Source organism: Chaetodon auriga, chromosome 22 (genome assembly GCF_051107435.1).
Source record: "Chaetodon auriga isolate fChaAug3 chromosome 22, fChaAug3.hap1, whole genome shotgun sequence".
Classification (NCBI taxonomy): domain Eukaryota; kingdom Metazoa; phylum Chordata; class Actinopteri; order Chaetodontiformes; family Chaetodontidae; genus Chaetodon; species Chaetodon auriga.
The window spans coordinates 13,218,311-13,241,521 of record NC_135095.1 but is presented as its reverse complement, the minus strand read 5'-3'; the positions used below and the strand labels follow the sequence as shown (position 1 = coordinate 13,241,521).

Here is a 23,211-nt window from a genome sequence, read left to right as displayed (position 1 = left end):
GATTATACAATAATGAAAACACGCTTAGTAATATTACATTCAATATTCTTCCAATAGATCCCCATGAACCCTACACACTGGTTCTTTAATGTTTGCTCTGTTATTGTTATGTACTTGTTATTGCTAGTTATGCTAATTTCAAGACACTTGATGCAAGATGTTTCTGTATTGTTTTTTAATGTATACTTTGTAAATAAAACTTTCTTGAACTTCAAGTAAATGTCATTATTTGCACCAATATTTGGTTTTCATGCTTTTAACTTGGATGCACAACATTATGATGTACATTTCCCACATATTTGACACTTTTTTGTGTTTGTGCATGTGTGTGTTTGTGTATACGCTCAGTAAATTCATGTTAAACTGTGGGCATTTAACAAGCATTTAACTCGCAACAAGCGCTCTTGAATAAAGACGTTAAATGGGGCATACTGTCACCTAACGTGTTATTTTACAATGTCTGTGTGGCTGTTACCTGTGAGTCCACCAAAGTCTGGATTCTCCTCAAACAATGTCCTCTGCTAATTAAAAAAAAAATAAATATACCTAACTACTACTTACAAGCTACCAGTCTCTTTAAATATTCAACACCATCAGAAGCCTGAAGCAGCCAATCTGATGTTACTCAGTGAACCAAAAATATTCCAGATCTATAAGACCTATAAAATCTTACAGCACAGAAGAAATATACGCAATAAATCTGCAGTTATGTACATAAGGAGTCACTTTCCACAAAACAAAAAAAAGTATAAAATATCCTACTGACCACACACAGCCCACCAGGGGCCAAAGTTCCCTCCAAACTGGAGACCAAATAGCCATGTTATATTTGGCATGGCCCTTCTCTCTCTCATGCTACAAATATTAGCATAAGATTTGGAGCAGTTTGCTCATTCCTACTTAGAGCTTCTCATGGGGAAACTAACAGTTACAGTTAACTGGGGAAAAGGTAGTCCAGCTACTGGCCACAATTAGCACTGCATGGTTTGCCAAAGGCTGCTGCAGTTAGTTTCTCAAGCAGCTATTTTATATAGTCAACTATGGTATATTTGCAGCCAATTTTAAGCCTGTGCTGGAGTTACAGGCTTGACTTAATCACTGTTTTCTCAAAGGGACTTTTAGCGTCTGTGCTACCTAATGGTGAGTTTAGAATGACATTTTCATGCTTTTGTTTTACTACTTTTTGGTATCAATTAAGTTTTCTGTTGCATTCTTTCACAACTCCGATTCCACAAAGGACGGGATGCTGTGTAAAGCATCAATAAAAACAGAACTGAATCACTTGCAAATGAAATTTTTGAACAAAACTAATAGTTTTACAAAGTGTTCCTGAGCCCATGTATTAATCTCCTTTATCCAATCATGTGTTCACAAAGTGGTGAACGTCGCTCCATCCTCGCTTGTGAACGACTGATTCTTTCCAGGATGCCCCTTTCACACCCAATCCATGATACTCTCACCTGTTACCAATGAACCTGTTTACCTGTGGAATGTTCCAAACAGGTGTTTTTGGAGCATTCCACATCTTTCCCAGTCTTAAGTTGCTCTTTTCTCAACTTCTTTGAAACGTGTTGCTGCTTCAAATTCAAAATAAGCATATATTTACAAAAATCAATGAAGTTGGTGAGTTAAAGCATTAAATATATTGTCTTTGTACTGTTTTCAATTGTGTCAAAAAAGACTATCACATTCTGTTTTATGAATATTTTACACAGCGTCACAACTTCTTTGGAATTTGGTTGTAGTAGCTGAATAACATTTATCATTTTTACTGTGGTATTTATGAAGTATCCTGTTTGTCGACATTAAGGAATACCATAATGATCCATCCACATCCCTCGTGTTGGAGGTAAAAAGATATTTTTTGCAGTCCAGCTCAACACATTAAAAAAAAAAAAAGAAATCCCAGTCACCAGAGGCGACCTCATGCGATAACTACCAGAGAACTGGGTTTTGTCCATATTCAAGTATATTCCAGGAGATAATACTGAGTCACAAGTCTTATTCTCATTGTCTTTGTTTGCATGGCTTCAGAAATTCTGAACATGTCAAAATGCAATTAGTATGCCGTCCATGTGCCGAGACTTTTGGTTGTAAAAATGATATTAAGGCAAATAACCTGGATGTCTTCATTTGCAAAGTGGAAGAACGCATGAGATTCCATTTGGTTCATCCAGGGTTCAATCACTAATCTCTGTCCTCTCTGAAAAATGACAAATTCAGCCAAAATATCCCAGAATGGCCACTTTCCATAAGGTGATTTTCCTCATTTCTCCCTCGCAGTCCATGCTGCAGAGCTCTTGGAATTTGCTGGCCCAAAGCTGCCCTGCCTTTCGCAGGCTGCAGTAAAGTCACGCATGGAGTTGATTTTCACACCACGCCATCAGTTCCTGTCCAGACTGGGGTAAAGTTTGAACACTTTGTAGATCCACTCAGAGTAGAAAGCAACGTTAACAAAGAGCGCAGGCTGTGACGAGGCACATTTTGTCCTTTGGATGCTCACACCAATGATGACTTTGCGCTCATGTTCCTGGCAAACCAATGGACCGCCATTGTCTTTCTGCGGGAGGAAAGGGTAGAGGCACATCAGAGAGACAGCATGCCAACAAGGACATTATAGTCCGCTGAACCAAACTCCAAATGTTTAAAATGCTGTCCAATGCTTAAAAGGTCAGCTCACACAACAGGATTGTTTCTGAAATTTAACCCTCAATGGTTTCTCAATTTCTTCTGCCACTTTTTAGACATTCCTCGTTGAAACATCTGCTGCCATGCTAACACAATAAAGTCACAGTTCACCAAGATAATCCATAAACTTCGATGTCAACCATTTCCATTGGGACTATTTCTTCTATAGAAAGTAGTTCCAGTGAATATTCAGTGGTTACGTTATTTGTTATTTGGCAAACTTTCAAGTACTTGTTGTTGTTTCTGTGTCACGATGTAGACATTTATTGGTGATCCTTACATCACACACGCCCTCGCCTCTCTTGCCACCGGCACATATTCTGCTTTCCCCAGCATCCCCTTTGATTTGTGAGCACATGTCATTGTTGACCATTGGCATGGTCACGGCGTTCAGCGTCTCATCGTATCCTGTACCTGAACAGAGAAGGATAAGCAGTGTGACTGTTAAATGTTGCAGATATGCTTTTGTTTTGAATAATGTTACAGTGCAAAGTGGCATGGCATGTGGGTGAAAGAAGGCAGTACTTTTGGTTTCCCCCCATCCATACATGGTGCAGTTGGTGCCTTCGGCGATGTGACACTCTTTTACTGGAAGATGAATGGTGGAGGCACCTTCAGACACAGGAGCAGGACTACAACAAACATAACAAAAGGCATAAATAAATCACAAAAAAACATACCATATGCATACAAATAAGAGGTGCGTGAGGCAAATAAGGGAGATCCTTAGATCATTAAAAATTTATGCAGTAAAATTGTAAAACAACCTAAATTTGAACATTTTCAGCAAACAACAACAGACCTTTCACACATTCACATGGCCAAAATTATGATACAATACACAAGATTAAATGTTTTCCATATCACTAGTTATACTCTAACAATAGGATCTTAAATTAGTGGAAACTGAAGTAGTTGAGAACTTACTCTGCTAGTTTCAGCATCACCAGGTTGGATCCTTCTGGGCCACAGATCAGGCGAGAGATGCGCAGTCTTGGGTGGCTTGAGGACTCATTGAGTTGCCGCAGACCAACCTGCACACTGTAATCCTTCAGATCTGGAACACTGATGACCACAAGGACCAAGACGTAAGTTGTAAACCTACAGTAGTGTTACTTATAGAGTAGGCAACTGCTCTGTAAGTAGGTGGCTTCTTCTGACTGTTCTTTCTTTAAATGTGTTTTCAGTCAGTCCCTCAACTTTATGGAAGACTAAGTCACTGGAGTATCTTTTTAAGGGTGTAAAAAGAAAGTGAGCCTTGCTCAAATCTGCAGGGGTCTCACTTGTTAAACACTGCTCTTATAACATGCATATAACAAAATGCAGTTTTTATTTTATAGTTTTATTTCCAGGTGCATGTTGGGATTCACTGTTGCACATTTTGACAAGAAATACGATGGCAGCAATTTATACGTAAAAGTAATATTTTATGTACTACTGATCCTTTTCGCAAATATGCAACATGTGAAGACAAGACAGACGAACATGAGCAACACAAAAAGCAAAGTCTTTACACAACACACACTGTGCCTAAAACAAGCAGAAAAAAGCTACTGATGTACACCATATGCAGTACATAGAGTACTGTGCATACGTACAGAGAAAGGGACATTTTCTTTAAAGGGACTACTTCAGATGTAGAGATACTATATGTATACAATTGGCTCTGACAAAGATAACTGGTGAATTTAGACAGATCTGTAAGCAAAACCATTCTGTTCCATATCTAAGGTCTGGCCTCTCTGGGATTGTCAGTAAACAGGATATATCCAGCATCTTAGCTTTAAACAATATTTAAGAAGAAGGTAGCAAGAAGAAAAGAAACATGTTTGAGAGATAGAATAAATGGAAAAGGTAAATGTGACATGTCAGACAGAGAATGAAAGCGGTATCAGAGGGTGGAGGATTACCAGGAGGTGAAGCACTGTTGGTCTGTCAAAACCCAGTCTTCTCTGATCAACGAGCCCCCACACAGATGAATCTTCCTGAGGACATTTAAAAGACAGCGTTCCCCATTATGGTAGGTATAAAAGCATAAAAAGGGATAAATGACATTTTGTAGAAACACAGACACTGTACAATGACTTACTCTCTTTGGATGCTCACAACCCAGCTGCCATCTGTACCTCGCACCTGGTGCCCTCCAACAATCCTGGTGTTTATGTGCACAAAGCATGATATCTTGGGCCTCGTTAGAGCTAAACAAGGAGACATTTTTTATGCTGCATGTTAGATGGATGCACTATTTAAGTTTTAAATGGAAAATGTTTATTAAAACTTCAAAAGGCAACCATAAAATCAGATTTGTTTAGTCAGGTACAGGAGAACAGAAGGATTTGATAGAGTAATTTGGTAGAGTAAAAAGGAAAAGGGACAAGATTAGAGATAAGAGGACGAGGAAGGGGACTAGACTGGTGAAAGCCAGATAAGCAAAAACGATACTCACTGTTCGGTTGAGGAGCCACTGTAGCTGATTCACCTGATAGAAGGACAGATGAGAGAGACAGTAAGAAGAGGCCTCACAGCAGTAGTAAGTAATTCAGGCCACTGACCATACATTGAAACAAAAAGCAGGAAACCCCATTGAAAAAGACACCCTTCTTTACTTAAGAAAGACTTATCTGTGATTCAGGATCATTGTTGGAGGCTATAACAGTCAGCAACCACAGCAAATAAATTTGCTCAAGACCTCAAAAACTTCATGGAAGATATGTTTTACATTATGGAAATTATTGTGCAGCCAGTTGATAGAGGCACGTCAATGCAGCCAGCTTAAAATCAGCCAATGAAAATGTTGGGTCTTGCTGCTTGAGTGTGTGTTTTCTCAAACAAGAAGACGGCAGCAGAGATCTGCATCTGTTTGCTGTTTGAATATCGTGTAGTCTCTGCCAATTGGACAAAACCACGGTTAACAGATTACATAAGCCGCCAGCCAAGCAGCATCAAAAAAACTTGTGAGATTTTAGTTGAAGTCAACAAAGGCTGCAAAGCTAAATCACTTGTGTTATTTAATTGTGCTCCACCCATGCACCAACACTGTCTTCTTCTGTGAACTAAATGCCAGTCGATGCTCTTTCACAAGTGCTGTTTGCAGAGTCTGAACGGCTCATGAAATACTTGCTTTGTTTTCTTTTCCAAGCAGCTGGGATCTGAGTGGCATTGTTCACATACTTACCCATGTTGTTAGTGTCTACCTGAAAGATTAAAGGGGTAAGGATGGTTCATCAGGACCAAATCGTCCCTGGCTGACACTGAAATATCTTGCTTGAGAACTTTTGCACAATGCAAACACAACTAAACATGGCACCGCTTTAGGAAGAGAAGCGCAAGCCTCAACAAGTGCCTTTAAGTTCTAATCAAAAATCTCCCCTTTCAAACCTTCATATCCTAACAAATTTTCATCACTGTTCATGAGTTTAATTGCATGATGCAGACAAGTGGTCTTCAGTCATGGATGCGCACAAGATACACTCTGATGGCATGCAGGACACATGAATGCATATTTAAAAGCAAGTGTATCATGAGCAAAGTGATGACAAGCTGCTTTGAAGTGTTTGGCTAGTGCCAGCAATCCACACCTGTGTTTTGCAGCAATTAGCCAGGTGCACACAAGTGTGAAAATGTTCAGTCTGCAAATTCTTTTCTCTCCACAATCCTCACATTCCCACTTTTCACTAGCGCTCATTAGCATTTTGCAACAGTTGCACTTGTGTTGGCAGAAATAGAGGTGCTGGGCTTCCAAAATGGAACCAAAACATGGAAAAATTCTAAACAACAACACGAAAAGACGCAAACTCAAACCACTGGAATTAAACACACCTCAGGAAATATGGCAACCTGTTTGCTATTTGTGATGGCAACATCTTGCAGGTGTTTTGAGTCTTTGAACTAAGCTAAGCTAATCAGATGCTGGCTTGAACGACATATTCAACATACAGACATGAGAAGTATTGATTTTCTTATCCAACCCTTGGCAAATTATGTCGAGCTACTCCTTTAAGGGTCTGCTAAATAGATCACTAAAAAGTTGCACAAGATAACATACATCATTCACATCCTGTCTACTATGATCAGCTAAGGGCCTGCTAATATTTATGGCTGATGTAACACAGATGTATCTACTGGTGCAGGGAAGGAAGAAGAGACAGGGTTATTTAAGCCACTCACAGTGCTTCAGTTTGCAGTAGTCCCAGACCAAACGGTTATTTGGATTGGTGTAACACCAGGGGCCATGTTTGTCCCGGTCCGGATTCCGGCAGTAGTTCATCTCCAGCCCTACATGGGATTCTGTAGAGTGAGAATCCCCACTGTAAAACACACAAATACAGGTTCTCATCTTCCATTTGTTATTTTGCACACAGTGTATGAGAACTAACACTGGGCCACGTCTCATAAAGATTCATACACACTCTCACACTCTAAAAACATACCAGCATGTCGCACACACACCGTCACATACACACTGTAAGTAACCACAGCATGCTTGGAAAGTCTGACTCTGGCTTTCCTATAGTGCAATGAATCCTCTGCATTTGGTACACATAGCCCAAAGAAGGAAACGCAGAGTTTTGTGAAGAGTACTCATGGGAGTATGAAAGTATGCACTCTAAGCATTCAGCAGGGCTCAGACCAGCAGGAGCCTATGGAGCGATTTGGTTGTGCTCCCGATGTGTAGGAATTCACATCTAATTGTGTGTCTTTTTGCAACGTTCCTCTTGGCTCTAAGAGAATCAAATGTAATCTTCTCAAATATCCAAAATATCACTGAAAAGCAATTACTAAGCAGGAGTCTGGACACACACGCACACTAAAATAATACAAAGCAATGGGCAACAATTTGTCAGGGGGTGAAGATAATTTCACTTCCCAGGAGAATGTTAAACAAGCTGTAGCTCTCAGCAGTTTTTCCTGGGGTGACCCTTGACCTTGAGCAGGGTAGACTCGCTGGCTGCAGTCTACGCGAGGGAGCTGATTGGCTTTGATCTACTTTCCTCAGAAAGCACTTCCTGGGGTCAGGGGTCGGCTCTGGAACATGTCCATCTGTCTGTGCCATTTTGGCTTTTAAAATTCCTGTAAATTAAGTAATTCCAACAGCCTGACTTAAGCATGAAGCAACAACCCCGTAGTGGGCAACCTTTCCGTCAGGATGGGTCACTTGGAGAGCACCCCGGGGTTTCCCCTCGTTAGTTAGATGAATAATAATTGGACCTAGTATTGACCCTTGAGGAACCCCTGATTTCCTCTCACTGTTTGTTTTCACTGCTTGGCTTCATTCATATGATGGACTTTCATATGGCAATGAGAGATAAGCTGTCAACAAATAACTCCTCAAATGAGCTGAAAAGAGTGTCAGTTCCTCATAGAAATATCTCCAGTGTTGCTCAGTGCATCTTAAAATGGATTGGGAGTAAACAGAAGGAGCAAAACAAGACATTTACAGGCAGCATGCATGACTCTGTTACCTGTTTATGTGATGTGACCAGTCTGCACAAGGAATCCCCGATCGAGTTATAGATAAAGTGCCCCGGTACGTCTCTCCGTTGTTTTCATAACACTCTGAGGAAGAACAGCATGAAGTTATTTTAAACCATCTTGTTTAATAGTCCCAGGAGGAATAGAATTACTGAGCTCAGCAATTTCTCAAACACCTAAATGCAATCAGTGAGACATACTCAAAGGACTGTGTGCATGATTTGAGTGGTGGTCTTTCTCATTGATGCAAACATAACATAATCAAGTTCAAGATTTTGGCTTCTCTTTGTGGTTTGGATCAATTTAAAGTCAGGGGCCCCCGTCTAACCGGTGGTTCTCAAATATTATAAGAAAATGAAACCTTACTATGTCTGTTCTTAAACAGAATCAGAAGAGGGTCGATAGTAACTAACAGACTGGCTGCAGTCTGACATGTGCGGTCTTCTTACTGTAAATGTAAAGCAGAGAAACATGGGAAATGACAGCAAGCGCAATTGCCAAAGTCTGGTGTTTTTGTTCTTCCATGATGGAATTCATTGGGCAGCATGCTGCCAAGTGGCCCAGTCCTACGGGAGCAATATACAAAGTGTCTGTGTAACTCCACTTTGCAAAAACATGACATGGCTTTTGAAGCATTTGTAGATCTGTGTTTGGGTCACATTATTCAAGAAACAACATGGACATTTTCTCATAAATTACAACACATTTGCCATTCTTTTGAAGTATAGCATATAGAAAACACTCAGATAGTCTTCAAGGAATAGTTTGACATTTTGGGAAATACTGTACACTTTGCGTTCTGCTGAGAGCAGAATTCACATCTGTAAATATGTAGCTAGAGCCACCAGCTGTTTAGCTTAGCTTAGCATAAAGACTGGAAACAGAGGGAAAGAGTTAGCCTGGGTCTGGATAGACCCAACCTAGCTGTTTCCCCCTTCATTTCATTCTTTGTGCTAGGCTAAGCTAACCATCAATTTTGTAAACTAACCCTTGGCAAGAAAATGAATTAACATGTTTCCCAAAATGCTGAAATATTCCTTTAAAATAAAGTTGCACAGGAATTTACCTATTTTTTGCGTGGCCTCAGCATCACACCTGGGGATGTGGGTGCAGTTGGCTATCCTCTGATTAGGGTCTGTAGTGAAGCACCATGGGTAATCAGCACCATCAGGGTTACGGCAGTAGTTCTCTCTGAGGTCTCTATAACACATACACAAACTACAATTTAAATGATGGTGCTGATGACTGTATGTTTTGCAGCAAAGCGAGCACTTTTTCACGTTTCCCTTTCTTCGCTTTTCCTTTTGGCATTTCAACAGTCAAATGCACAAAATGAGCAAATCACCTCCTTGACACAGCCAAGAAAGCTGAATCCAAGCTGTCAGGGGCCGCGAAGCAAACATTACTCACTTGCATTTGAAGTTCTGAGGAAGAAAGGAGTGGTTATGGGGAAACTGAGAGTCCCAGCGCTGACATGTCACACCCTCTGGAGTGACATTCATTGTGCCTCGGTAATCTGTGCCCTTTCCCTGGACACAGGATGTTGTTGCATTGACATCTGTGTCCTCACTTGAGTCAGTGTCTAGCAACGAGAGAAAAAGAGAGAAAGACATCGAAACTGTGATTGTGAGTGGAAGCAAGGGGAAGAAGGCACAGGGAAAATTTACTAAAAGTGAGCGAGGTGGAGAAACCGAAGGCAGGAAGGAGGGAGGGAGAGAAGGAGGGAGATATTAATCCCCAGAAGAATGTGTCATGTTTAACCTAGAGACAGATGATCAAAAACAGTAGCACTCCCCCCTCGTCTCAACTGCGATAGGAAACTTTTTGTGTATTCATAACACTGGTGCCCCGCATTCTTGCACGTAGAGACATCCACAACAATATGCAGTTATTTAACTTGCACACGTCACAGGTTGTTGACAGAAAAACCTGGAGCTTGACCTTATTTATGAATACGTGTTTGCCTCAAAATCAAACAATTGTGAAATTCTGTTTCTGGTGAATTTGTTTATTGCAGCCCGACCAAAGATATCACATCCGAGCCAGTCTGGCAGGGGCAACTTTATCCACCGGACAAGTATTCCAAACATCTTCAGATGGAATTCTGCTTTTCAGCAGCGCGGGGATTGTAGTACATGGGGAGCGACTTCTCCCCTCTGGATTTCTGTCTCTGTTTCTTTAGCCTTTGACAAATGAGATTGGGAGAAGACGGAGGAGGAAAGGGAATGTTTTGAAGCAGAAATGAGAAGGCGGATGGAAAAGAGGGATTCTTTGGCTTGATGTAATGCATGCCAGTGTCTGTGTGCACTGTGTAGTACAGGTCAGTGGTTTTTATCTTTCTGAGGGCAGGCATTGAGGGATGCACACATCTGGACAAATGCAGATTCTCCGCCCTCGCCGTAAATCATAACATGTACTGTAAAGTACATGTGTGTATGTGTCTGACAGAGACAAAGAGAGATGCTTGGTGTGTTTGTGGGCGCGCATGTGGGAATATTTCACTGTGCTTTCAAAGAAAAAAATGAACAAATTGTCCAATGGTGTAAGCCCTTTTTACAGTCAGTTCTTTTTCTTTTCCTTTTGAATTCTAAATGAAGGCAAAAGTTATCTAAACTACAACTGAGTCAGCCTGTCAAATGTGATATGACTCTACTGTAGTTATATTGTTTATCCCCTTGACATACTGTGTGTCTTCTATATCAAATACATTGTGGCTGCAACTAGTGATTAAAACCATTCTTGATTAATCTGTGGATCTTTAAAAATTCATTTATTTTTTGTCTGCACAATGCCTAAAAACAGTGAAATATCACAACTTCCAGGGGCACAAGGTGATGCCTTTTGCTTGTTTTGTTGGTCCAAGATCCAAAATGTTCAGGTTTCAGTGATATAAAAGAGAGAAACGTCCAGTTTGACAAACACCATTCTTTCGGCTAATATTCCCTCATGCAGTGCTTTGATGACAGTGGTAGAGAGTCCTGGATTGAGATGTGGTGACTGCGGGGGCCACAGCAAAGCATTGACATCATTTTCATACTCATCAAACCATTCAGTGACCCTTTGTGCCTGGTATGACAACATCTGCATTCATTATGTTTCCCCACGCCACTTTTCCTTTAACTTGTCGCTTGTTTGTATATATCCTGATTTTCATACCACTAAAACAACTATTAGACCTTCTGATGGATGTGTGAGGCATCTCCGCATAGTAGCCTCTATTGTAACACTCCATTTTATAGCCCCTTGTCATCTGTGAGTGGTCTCAGCAAAACACTTCTGGCTCTCTGAAGTCAGACCCTCCCCTTTACAAACAACCTATTTACTCTTCCTTGTTGAGGTAGAAGGATTTGAAGCCAACCACCACATGAAACACTCAGCCGGGTAAACAAAAGCCTTATGAGGCTCCGCAGGGGAGAAGAGGGGCTTTTTTACTCAGCTCACCGCAACTACCCCAAAACCACCACAGTCTTGTATGTTATAACCCCCCTGGCATCCTCAAACCACTAACTGGTAGTGCCTGACCACAGTCTGTTGAAAAATTAAGCAAAGGATCCTCAACACTGTGTCCACTTTTGAATCTCATAATGGATTCCTAACTGCCTGACACATACTGTTACAAGGTTTTAAAGGTGCCAGACATTAAGAAAAAAAAACAGCAATAGAGTCATAAATCAGAGTCAAACAAGAGTTTGATTTTCAGTTGATTTGTTGAAGATTTTGTCCACAAAACCCAAGCCCCAGCATGTAGGCCCTTACCACACACAGTGATGTTGCAGTACTCCCACGGAGTTTTGGGATCCATGGTGTAGCACCAGGGACGAAGACGATTATCTGGGTTACGACAGTAGTTGTCCTTTAAATCTTTGTCCCGATACCTGAGACAAGAAACGGAGGGGATACAGGCAGGAAAGAAAACGGGGGGAGAGAAGTAAGTCATAACAACTGGTGAGGTCTACCTCTCCTGAGCATTAGCGTCATTTCTTTAAGCATCTGTCATGGGCGTGTGCAGCATTGTCCGTGAGAAAGGTTAGCATGTGATTATCAGCTTTGCAGCTTACTTTTTGGGCTGGAAGTGGTGTTTGTGAGGCCTTGGTGAGTCCCATCTCTGACACTCCTTGCCACTCTCTGTATGGTCCATTTTGCCGCGGTAATCTTCCCCGTTACACGTCATACAGACTTCTATCAATCAAGAAAGCATCATTTATCTATGCTTTCTTTTCTCTAGTTATGGATGCAGACACAACTTACGATTTCACGAGGGAAATAAATGACAGAAACATTGATTCAGCTTCTTAGGTGAGTTATTTTGGCTGAATCTTATTGTCCAGTGCTTCGGGAGGGTCTTACCCTCTGAACACTGTGGTATGCCACACTCCTCAGCTCGTACATTGGGGTCTGTAGTGTAGCACCAGGGACCACCGGGATCGTTGTTGGGATTCCTGCAGAAGTTCTCCCTCAGGTCTTGCGTTGGGTACCTATCAGGATAAAACCTACAGGGGAGTAGACAGACATTATTTAAAGTGTTAACTGATACCATAAGCTGTATAAATAAATTCTAGGGAGTCCTTACACACTTGGCTGCTCCACTGGTGTATACATTGCCATACCTGCCTTCAAGTGCTCTCAGTAACAAACCAAATAAATTCAAAAGGCATTTACATTAAGACGTACGTCTCAGTCTGAGAGATCCCAGTGCCTTCAGTGTGACCAGGTTACATTTTAAATCCTATAATGAGCCGTCACAGAAGTCTTATGCAAAGTTATTCATTAATATGTTTCTCCTCTCCAGGTTTGCACCTTTTGCATGATCGCCTTACTGATTCCTACCATATCCCAGCTCCCTCATGTGTGACGAAGCCCGACCCTGTCACAGCACAGTAACCACCAACAGCACAGAACAATGCTATGAACCACTTGGAGCAGCCCAAGCAGGTCTTTTGCTGGCAGCCTTTGAACCCCTTTAAACCTAATCCCTCTCTGTCAATGGCTACACCACATCACTGTATGACTGTAAGTAAAAGAACCTGGCTAATCCAAACATATGGGATGTAACAATGGGGAGCGGCATGGGATACTAAATGGACAGTGCATGAAATTCATCGTCTGTCAGAGCAGGATGATGAAAAGCTGGCATGTCAGCACCCCCTGATCCATGCTGACCACATTCCCCCTCCCACCCAGGGAGACAGAGAGGGAAGACGGGGGGAAAAGCTGTGTGCACAGAAGGTGAAAAGAAGCAAGCAAAGTGACTTACCTAAGTGCTTCAAAAAAAGAAACAAGCATAATGGAGCAAGCAAAACGGCGGGAGCTCAGTGTTTAATTGATGATGTAAAAAGAAACAACATGTGTAGGAAGAAAAAAAACAAAAGGAAAAGCAAAAAGAAGTCCACCCTCCTTTCAGCAGTTTGTCTGACCACTCTTCCCCAGACAATGACTCTTTTCTTGGGGGAGTCGGCGCTGCTCTCCCCTCCGTGCCCTGGGGCTTACACGAGACTCGTAGACTAATGTACAACATCATTCAACCCAGAACTACAAGAAATCTCAAGAATCTAACTCAGCCAAAAAGCAAGAAAGAAGGCGAACATCCTAAGCTACAGATCACTGTCCCACCTACAGAAAAATACAACAGACTAACAGCAAAATTTCACTCATGCATGTCACTAAGACACAGCAGTCTGCCAAGTGCCAAAACTCACATCTGTTGTGTGTAACTCACAAGCCCAAGATATTTCCATCATAATAAAGTATCCTTAATTTATAAATGGAATTACAAGGTTCCTCATTTTACAAAAAAGGCTGCATCTGGTGAGAGTCCGTAAAAGGCCGCGGCATGGGAGCAAGTTAGCCATAATGATGTTGTGCTAACAGATGTTGGCCAGTTATTCATCTCCTTGCCAAAGTCTGCTCCCATCGGAGGCAGACACTATGCACACATGCTTTGCTCTCTGGGCTGGCTAAACATATTGGCTAGATTTCGGATATCACTAAAAGATGAAATCTAGACCTGAAGTAACTGCTGCGAAATGTCTAGCAAACATGCAGCTGGTGATGATGGAACAATCGTGGCCATGCTTCAATGCAACAGCATCCAACGGAATCAAGTTTTCAGAGATTAAAGCAAGAAAGCAGGGACTGCCTGAATCTTCAGACATTCATAATGACTTTTGGACGCAGGGTGCAGCAGCTCACATCTGCTTTAGTGTCCCGAAAAGAACAGCTTGAAATTTGAGGAAATGAGAGTTTGATGAGAATAGCTCTGTCATTTTTTTGTCTGTTAAATGTCCAAAGGTAACAAATTTTGCATACCTGCACCTCTGAAGCGCAATATTTAACAATTTACCCTAAGGCAAGCCAGGCTAGCTGTTTCCCCCTGTTTCAAGTCTTTCTGCTAAGCTAAGCTAACTGGAACGTCACATTTACTGTGACAGTTCCACTCATCCAACTCTCGGCAAGAAGCTGCAGGGTTGTATTTCTATGGTTGAGCGTGCTCGCTGACTTCCCAGTGGAAATGTGTGGAAAAATAAAAAGATCGTCCCCACGGGAATAAATAAATGATTGCAATGTTATCTATTATTATTAATATGAACAGACATTTTCCATTCCATTTCATTCTCCACGCTTGGCTGGGCATCATTGCACACTTCTTTCAGAGCCTCGGTTCAAACACTAAATATAGACAACAGGTGGAAGTCCCATTCCTGGAGGGGAACCTCCTGAGAAATCACCCCTGGCCCACGGTGATCGGTCAAGCATGAAAATAATAGTTACCTGAAACTCAAATGGTGCGTGGTTCATTACGGCGGTAATTCTCACACAGCGGGACAGTCCCATGTTAGGTAACCCCACAGTGGCACTAAATCTCCCCTAAGTAAAGCTCCCTTTGACCCTTTGAAAGTTTAAACTTGCTGACAAGCTGGGGCGATGATGTTGGACGTTACATTTGCCATCTGGGACGGGGACTGGAACCGTGTGTCAAATAAACAATGACAAAGTATTGCTAATGTGAAGAGCTGCCTCTGGAAAGTGAAGGGAGGAAGAGAGGAGTGGATGAGGACTAACGCTGTTTTAATTGTGGGGGATCACTGGACATGTATTTTCTCTTAGTGCATCTGTGGCTTCACAAGCTCAGCTGGACAACAGACAGAACATGACTTCAGTCTATACATTTTAGCACCTTCTTTCTTTAATTTTACCTCCTTTCTGTCTCTTTTTCACGCTGCACTTCTTCAAACCCATATTTCTCTGTCTCTCAACCCCTCCCCTTCCTGCCACAGTCAAAATATCTTGTAACTAATGAGCCCCACTAATGAGATGCTGGCACAGAACCACCATCACAAATCCACTGATCCTTCCTCGCCTGTAGTCGAGATAAAACATCTTTGGGGATACACCTGATGGAGTGCAGCAGAAAAGCAGGGAGAGGACATCCTTGCATGTGTTGAAAGAAATCTGACTTATCTCTGGCTAAACGTTCACCCGTCTCCCAGCCTCCACCTTCCCTTAACCCCCGAGGTGCAAGGGGATGATCTGAACATCAATAAATCAGCTGCTTAGGCCTGTGCAATATCAGACACAGAGAAACAGCAAAGGAGCATCCAAGAAAATGGTGGAAACCTTAACATTAGAGAGAAGGCTGCTGGTTCAAATCTACAAGAGTCTGGCGAGGGGAAGTAAATGATTATCACCTTCCACTCCTCCAGAAGTGTCACGCAAGCAAAGCATTGCACCCTCCAGGTGACGTGTGAATGTTTTCTTCTCCTGAATAACCCCCATTCCCATAAAAAAGGTACTTTTTGTTGCCTTTCTTGGTTAGAAAAAGAGAGGACTTACGTGTGCTCATTGATGTTATTATCTGCCCAAGCCTGGCAAGTGATGTTTGACTTCGTCCAAGACCTCCTCCCTCTGTAGTTGTCCTTGGTGCCGATGATACACTCTCTTATAAAATCTAAACGAAAGCATGAAAAGCATTCGAAAACATCCATTCATGTTCTCACTTTGATACAAGATGTCCCTGTGTACTCTTTGTGTGTCAGCTTACAGGGTGTTTAGTCAATTAAAAGTTGATTTGCGGGTGCTGCCTTGGCCACCTGGACTATATTTTCCCATGTATGGTCAATAAGACGTTTTTACAGCGAGCGTTTTAGTATGTCCCAACTTGCTATTCCCAAAACAGACAACTCCCTGAAGTTCATTAAATGTCACTGCGGGGAGTTTCCATAAATTTCACAGTAAATTCTAAAGTGCTAGATTCCACAGCCTGCAGTGAAGAAAAGCCCTTGCGTTCAAACTGTAAACAATTAATTTTTTGTTTACACTCCACTTCAGTCTGCTACATGTTTATGCATGCGCCTTTGCCCACTGGACTGATTACACAGCAGGAGAGCAAGGGGTGGGGGATGGGTGTGGGGGTGGGGTTGGATGCCATTATTGTGTCAACAGAATAACCAAAGACCTTCAAAACATGAGAGCCAGAGAGCCGGTGCAAGAAGCATAACCTGCAATCACCAGCAACCTATTTGCCCACATAAATCCCTCCCTGCACCTGAGCGTTCTCATGAGAAAAAGCCCAGAGTGCATAAAGTCAACTTTAGGAGACTGAAAATTCACCTTTTTTCTCATACAAAGTAAAGTTGACATTGGCCTGCTTCTGCACACCGTGGGTGAAACGGTCAAAGGGAAGCAAGTGGCATTTCCTGTCGGGGCGTTGAAAGTTGAAAGCCCTGCAGAAGCACACAGGAAGTAGTTGAGAGATGAAGAAATGATAAACAACAAAAAATATGTAAATGGTGCGTCTGTACAGGAGGAGTGAGGGGGACACGGTCATGAAGAAACCATGTGCTGGATTTCTGGGAAACACAGAAAGAAAACGTCACCAACCTGCAGTTGAAGTTTTTCTTGACTTTCTTGCACTTGAGGGCGCAGTGCTCCTGCGACCGGCTGTTTCGTACCAAAGGGGGCTGAGGGCAGTCTGTGCAAACCAGCATGTGACTCTCAGTCTTCTCATACTTCTGTAATGACGAATGAGACTTCCTACAAAAACCTGCAAGAACAAGAGAACACAACATGAGAATCTGCATGTTGTGGTGCAGCCACTACATTCACTGCTCGACTGGAAGGGAGATGGGCCTGCTAATGCCGGGTTCATCTCATATGGGAGTCACGGTTTCTGTGTCCTGTAAATACCATTCACATGAACATCCAAGTTGCAAGCATGACTGATTTTCCTGAAAGCTCCGAGTTATCCCACTTGGTGCTTAATGATAGGGAATTGGCAACAGGCAGAACAGGCAAGCAAGTATGCATGATCACATCAGCCACAGCACAGCACTATAACCCACATTTTATGGATATTGTGCTATAATGTCCGCGCTTTTAACTCTTTAATGTTATCAGATTTTCAATCATACAGCTGTCTTAAGTCATCCAATGACGTGAATGCTTGAAAGCCTGAAACACTGGCTTCTTCCCCATCTCACCCATTCCATATGGCCTAAGTGCTGCGACAAGAACTGAGTCAGCTAATGGGCAGCACTGTGAAGACTTGACAGTAAGGGTGGCATTCAACTTGTCACTCCACTGAGAGTAAAGTACTGATTTATCATCTGTTCCACTACCATGTAAATTGATGGTCAGTGGCATCCCTGATTTAGGCCTTTGCTCCATGTGTCTCTCTTCCTTTGTTTGCAGTCTTTGCGTACACTGTCAGCTATAAAGTAAATGCACAATGCAAAAAAGAGAACATTTCTAAGATACCATGTGGAATTATTATCATCTCAACTGTCAAAGCGTCAAACATTAGTCATAGTCTGGGAGACATGGCCAGACATTTCACGGCTGCTGTCAAGGCGCTGGCGACGAAGAATAACTTGTCGAATCGATGAGAATATGAGTTTTCTCCTGGTGGTTTGACGATTGGAACAGCAGGAGGTATGGACAGCAGTGACAGGGTCTTGGCATGGAGGAGGTAGAGAAATGATTAAATTATGTCACTGTCATGCATTGAACTGGGGGGCCAGCTGTCAGCGAAAGCATCCTTCAACTATAGTTTGCTTCAAGCCCCATGCTCGTTGACATGTTAGCATCTGCACTGCTGAATCATACTGAAGCACCACCGTGAAAGTCTTGAATCCCTCAAAACGCTGCTGTCCTGCAGCTCTTGAGAGAACAGTTCTTTAGATCATCCTTCAGCTGTGCCAAACCCGAGTCAGGAAAAGCAAACATGGAGTGTGTCCAGGACGGAGACTGTATACATAGAGGACGGAGCTTCCAGGCCTGAATGCTGCAGTGCCTTAATCCTGCATTCTTTCAAACAACCAGAAGGGGGCGACTCCATTGGTTGCGAAAAGAGGTGAGACTCTATGTAAGCTTATAAGAAAATGAGCCTACTTCCCACTTGATTTATTACTTCAGGAAACAGTTTCCGAAGGAGTTTATGGTCTCAATCGTTAGTTTCAAGTCTTCTTCAATACAGCAGGATGTTCATTTTGTAATTTAAGTTCCCATGTAGAGTAAAATGGACGATAAAGCATTAGTGATTGACATTATGATTGATAAGTTGCTACCACGGCTTGTCCTTGGGTTTTCACTCAGACCCAATCAGGATAGTGGCATAGCAATGACTACCCTCCCTACCTCCACCCTCTTGTCCAACTATGGTCACCTCTGGCTCCAAAAACACCATGACGGCCATAAGGCCAAACTTGAGGCTTCAAAACAGTAGTCCACAAACGACGTCATGGTGGGTTTACCCATCCTCCAGGATCAAAGCCGAGCTCCAAATGCCCCCCAGCGCTCCTGCTGGAAGCTCCCTGAGTACTGCTGAGTGGGTGCAAAACCGTGCAGACAGCCAACAGAACAGAGTGATGTCCATCCAGCAGGCTGATGCGCTCTGGTGCCTTAGTTGGAGATTTAAAGCTCATGAAAGCATATTTCATATTTTACTGCTTTCAGAAAGAGCCAAAAATCAGCTTTTTTTCCCCCACAATTTTTACTACTTTGTGGTATTTGTTCTGCTGCAGTTCTACGTTACTGTAGATACATTTATTGGACATGTCTTCACAAAGTCATTTCAATAACTTGCTTTCATGACTCCTTAACAGTCCTCTTAGAACTCCTGCTGTTTCACTGCAGTGACATTGTGTTGTCATTTTAATTTCGAGCGACAAGGGTGATGTTTATTTTCAAGGGAACAAAACAAGATGCAGTCAGAATTCCTTTTTCCCCAGGAGAGCTTTAATGCATTTCACCATTTCTGCTAACTAACAAAGTTTTATGTGTAAGTTTTAACAATAGTCTCTTAGCTATTGGCATCCAAAACATACTAAAAAACATACAATGTGTAGAAAAATGGAAAACTGTCATGTGTTGAGAGCCCCTTCTTTGGAAGACGCACATCAAAAGAGAATTCTGCCATTGCAAAGACATAGCATAACGTATAGGAGAGCCAAGGGGGTTCAAAAGCAGGACAAAACCATATTTTAAGTCCAAATCCTCTGCGATATACAAATCATTCATTTTTACCTTGTGGAAAAAGTTAAGAGCCCATCCTTCAGCAGAATGGTGCTCTACTGTAAGTGCTGTTTCTGAGTGCGGCAGCAACATCTTTACAAGTATTACGTGTTTGGTTACAATAGTTTTCCGTTTATAATTAGGGGCAAGTGCGATATAAATCACACCGGAAGATCTCATGCTACCGAGTTACAGCTACATGCTCCAGTGCCAAGATCCGACACAAGACGTTGTGTGTGTACTTAGGATACTGTAAACTGTGGAGCGTTTAGAGGCTCCTCATGGTTGAAAATGGTTTTTGGGGAGAACGTGTTATTAATGTTTGGCCTCCACTGGACCACATCTGGCACTCATCACAGTGTTGTTCCAGCCCTGATGTCTGGCCAGGCTGCTCAATTAGATTTCACTTAGTCTCTTCCTCTCCTTGCAGTCAGACTCCTGCTATCTCCAAATCCCAAACATTTGCTGAAGTCGGAGATTATAATAAAATGTGCTCAATGGGCGAGCATGAGAGAGATGACATTTAATGGGAAGAGGCAGCAATAGCTTAAAGGAACAGGTTGGAGGTCGTGGTTTGGCTTGAAAAATGGAGAGAGGAAAGGTGAGTGGCCGACACTCTGACCTTCCTCAGAAACTTCCACTTAGGTGCCCTTGAGCAAGAACTTAAGTGTCAGCTGGGTAAGTATTTTAGTCCAGCTTTCCTGCAAAATAAACGGTCTGATAATCAGGGATTGTGTTGGGCAGCGTTAAGGAAAAACTGTTACATGAACAACAGGAAAGTAGCAGGTTAAAGGTGTGCCTCTGTCTGGGAATTAAGCAGACATTACATCTGCTTCAGAGAGCAAAATGTGGAGCCGGGCTCAGCAGCCAGATGTTACCCTCAAACCCCCCCCCCATACACACACATGCACACACACCCCTTTTCTATCTCTCTGCAGGGACAAACGCACGCAGTCCGGAGCGCGCATTTTATACTTTCCCCAACTCCAGGCCGGTCAGAGGTCAGGGTCGGCACCCCTGGAGGTGGTAACTATGGATTCAGTGCTCTACTCAGTGACATGTCAGCGGGGCGGATGTAGGCCGGGGCACTCTTTCTAACCACTTGATAATCTGGGCTTCATAAAACGGACCGGAGCTCGTTTGGATGAGCTTTAAACGCGCGACGTGTGAGCGCCCGGAGCTGAGCTGCAACATTACAAGTAGGCATGCGCCGCATCCTCTGAGCAACTGGCGTCAGGCCAACAGATGCAGCAGCGTCTATTCCTGAAATCACCATGACCTATATAAAAAGTTTAATGACAAAGCAGTAACATCAGCAGATGCACTTCAAACCGAGCGCTCTGGCACGGGTTACTACGTTTACGCAGCTGGAATGGCACGGTGCGCCGAAACTTTCCGATTATCAAACATTACTGCACAATGCAGTTTAAACGCACTGATTACACTCGTCTTTAGGTTTATTTATTATTGGGGATTAGAGCTAATGCTAAATTGAAATAATGGGATCTCTAATTCCTATATGGATGGGCAGAGTTGCTCAGTTCATTCAAAGTGTCATCGTTCAAAACATATTAAACGCTTGTTGAGAGACTCTTCCTCATCTTATAATTAGCTTTAAGTGAGTTCTTCTCACAAACCTCACAGTAATAAATCCTAGAGAGCGAGCCCAATCAATAGTGCAAGACAGGGCTTCTGATCAAGTTCATTCAGCAGCAATCAACGCCACAGTACATAATTAAAATGCAGAGATTATCTTTTACACAGCAGGACGTGCTTTTTTAAAGTAAGCTGCTTCAAGCCAAGATCTGACTTTTTTGCCTACTTTTGTAACTTTTTAAAGTTTCATTTCTTTATTTTTCAGTGTCATTTCTTGACTTCTCTCATGTCTGTTTCTCACTTTACTGCCCAGAGACTATGCAAGAAAAGAGGGAAACAAATCAGGTTTTAAAATGAGACTAAAATTAATCACAGCATGCAATCAGATATCCAACATCTACCTAGAGGCACAGCTCCTCTGGTCTTACCTGTATCCATGATAGTGACCACAACACACACCACAGCTTGGTAAATCCATACGTTTGTCCTCATGGTTTTGGGAACTTGAAGGCAGGTTAGAATCCGGATTAATTGGGCGACGGACTCTCTGGTCGTATGAAGTCCAGAGTGGCTGATGACCAGTAGAAGACTTCCTCACGCGGATGCCACTCTTCCAAGAAGCCACACGTCCTCGGTTCAACCCCCCCTTTACTTTACTTCAGTTTGTGCTCCTCTGTGTCAGCGTCTCTCCCCAGCAGCGTCAAGTCCCCTCGAATAAATAGGGCAACTTCCGGTTGTTGTTTTCAAAATAAAATCGGATGTGACTCACGAGCCTTTTGTTCTGCATATCAAAGTGTGGTGATATCACTGGTGATCCTACTGACAAATATTGTATGTTTCACCAGATGCAGCTTATTTCTGTGTGAGTCATCCAAAAAAGATTAAAACACATCAATGGACACAATCACACGTTGTAATGTCTTCAATACTGACTCAGACAACAAGTGTGTATTAATCCAAATCTGAAAAGAGTGCCCAATAAATATGTGATAGACTACTAAAAAATACAGTGCGCAGCTGTTACTGAGCCTTTTGTGATAGTCAAAATCTATTTGTGAACCACGTCTTATTAAGAATGCCAGTCTTATTTTTGAAGTCCATGAGAGGTAATCTGTACTAAACGAAATGAAATTGGTCTTACTTGAAATTCTCCCTATCATCAAAAGAATTTTTAGCATATTTCTATAAGTATGTGGGCTTAAGCAAGATTCCATTAATCAAACAAGTCAACCAGAATAAGCCAACAGTGATAGAATAATGGTTTAGCTGTTCTGTACATCTCCTCCCCCAGTTTGTGCAGCTTTAAAATGAAACTTTGGTGATTTTCTTTTATTTTGAAAGTAACACTTCTAAATTGCCAGTCATACTGTAATTTGGCTAAATAAATGCGGTTGGAGAGCACTTAGTGTAGTCTTAATAAATTTAAGCATTTATGGGAACACATGGCAGGACTTCCTTATAAAGACTTATTTACTGGTTAAGCTCATTTTAAATCCATTTATAAAAACACATTTTAGGTTGCCAGTTTTGAATAATCTCCCTGGCTTGTTATCCTTTCATGTTATCTATTCAGCTCTTTCACTCCACTGAACTGGTTGATTTTGACCTTTTTGAGTGAAAAGCTCGAGCAGGACTAAAATCTATTTATTAACAACTTGTTAAATTTCTAATCAAATAGTTGACAGATTATTGTAATTTTATTTTATTAACACTTACTGTTTCAGATGACTTCCAACTGCTGTTGGCTCATAACAAGTGAAAAACTTGTGCCATTTTTATCATGTCTTATTAACTAAAGCTCTCATTTGTTAATGAATTTATGAAGGACTCTTAACGACTCCCCAGCCCAGAGAGATTTTCAATCAGGTCATCAAACAGGATCTTTTTGACAAGATCCTCTCTCTGTCTCTCCTCAGTCACCTCACTTTGGCTGAACTGAAAAGGCAG

At 42.1% G+C, this 23,211-nt stretch overlaps 1 protein-coding gene across 1 annotated transcript; it reads right to left on the bottom strand.

Annotated features, from left to right (window-relative positions):
* Window positions 1–2,309: 2,309 nt before the first annotated feature.
* hgfa (hepatocyte growth factor a) lies at window positions 2,310–21,757 on the bottom strand. Its single transcript, XM_076722357.1, has 18 exons — window positions 21,693–21,757; window positions 17,038–17,200; window positions 16,768–16,880; window positions 15,991–16,105; window positions 12,508–12,650; window positions 12,219–12,339; window positions 11,917–12,035; window positions 9,571–9,742; window positions 9,227–9,360; window positions 8,151–8,244; window positions 6,856–6,995; window positions 5,135–5,167; window positions 4,778–4,886; window positions 4,599–4,673; window positions 3,616–3,753; window positions 3,214–3,320; window positions 2,969–3,102; window positions 2,310–2,560 (listed from the first exon to the last, which is right to left on the bottom strand). Exons 1-18 carry the CDS (start codon window positions 21,754–21,756, stop codon window positions 2,384–2,386), a joined length of 2,151 nt encoding a protein of 716 aa, XP_076578472.1. The 5' UTR covers window position 21,757; the 3' UTR covers window positions 2,310–2,383.
* Window positions 21,758–23,211: the final 1,454 nt, after the last annotated feature.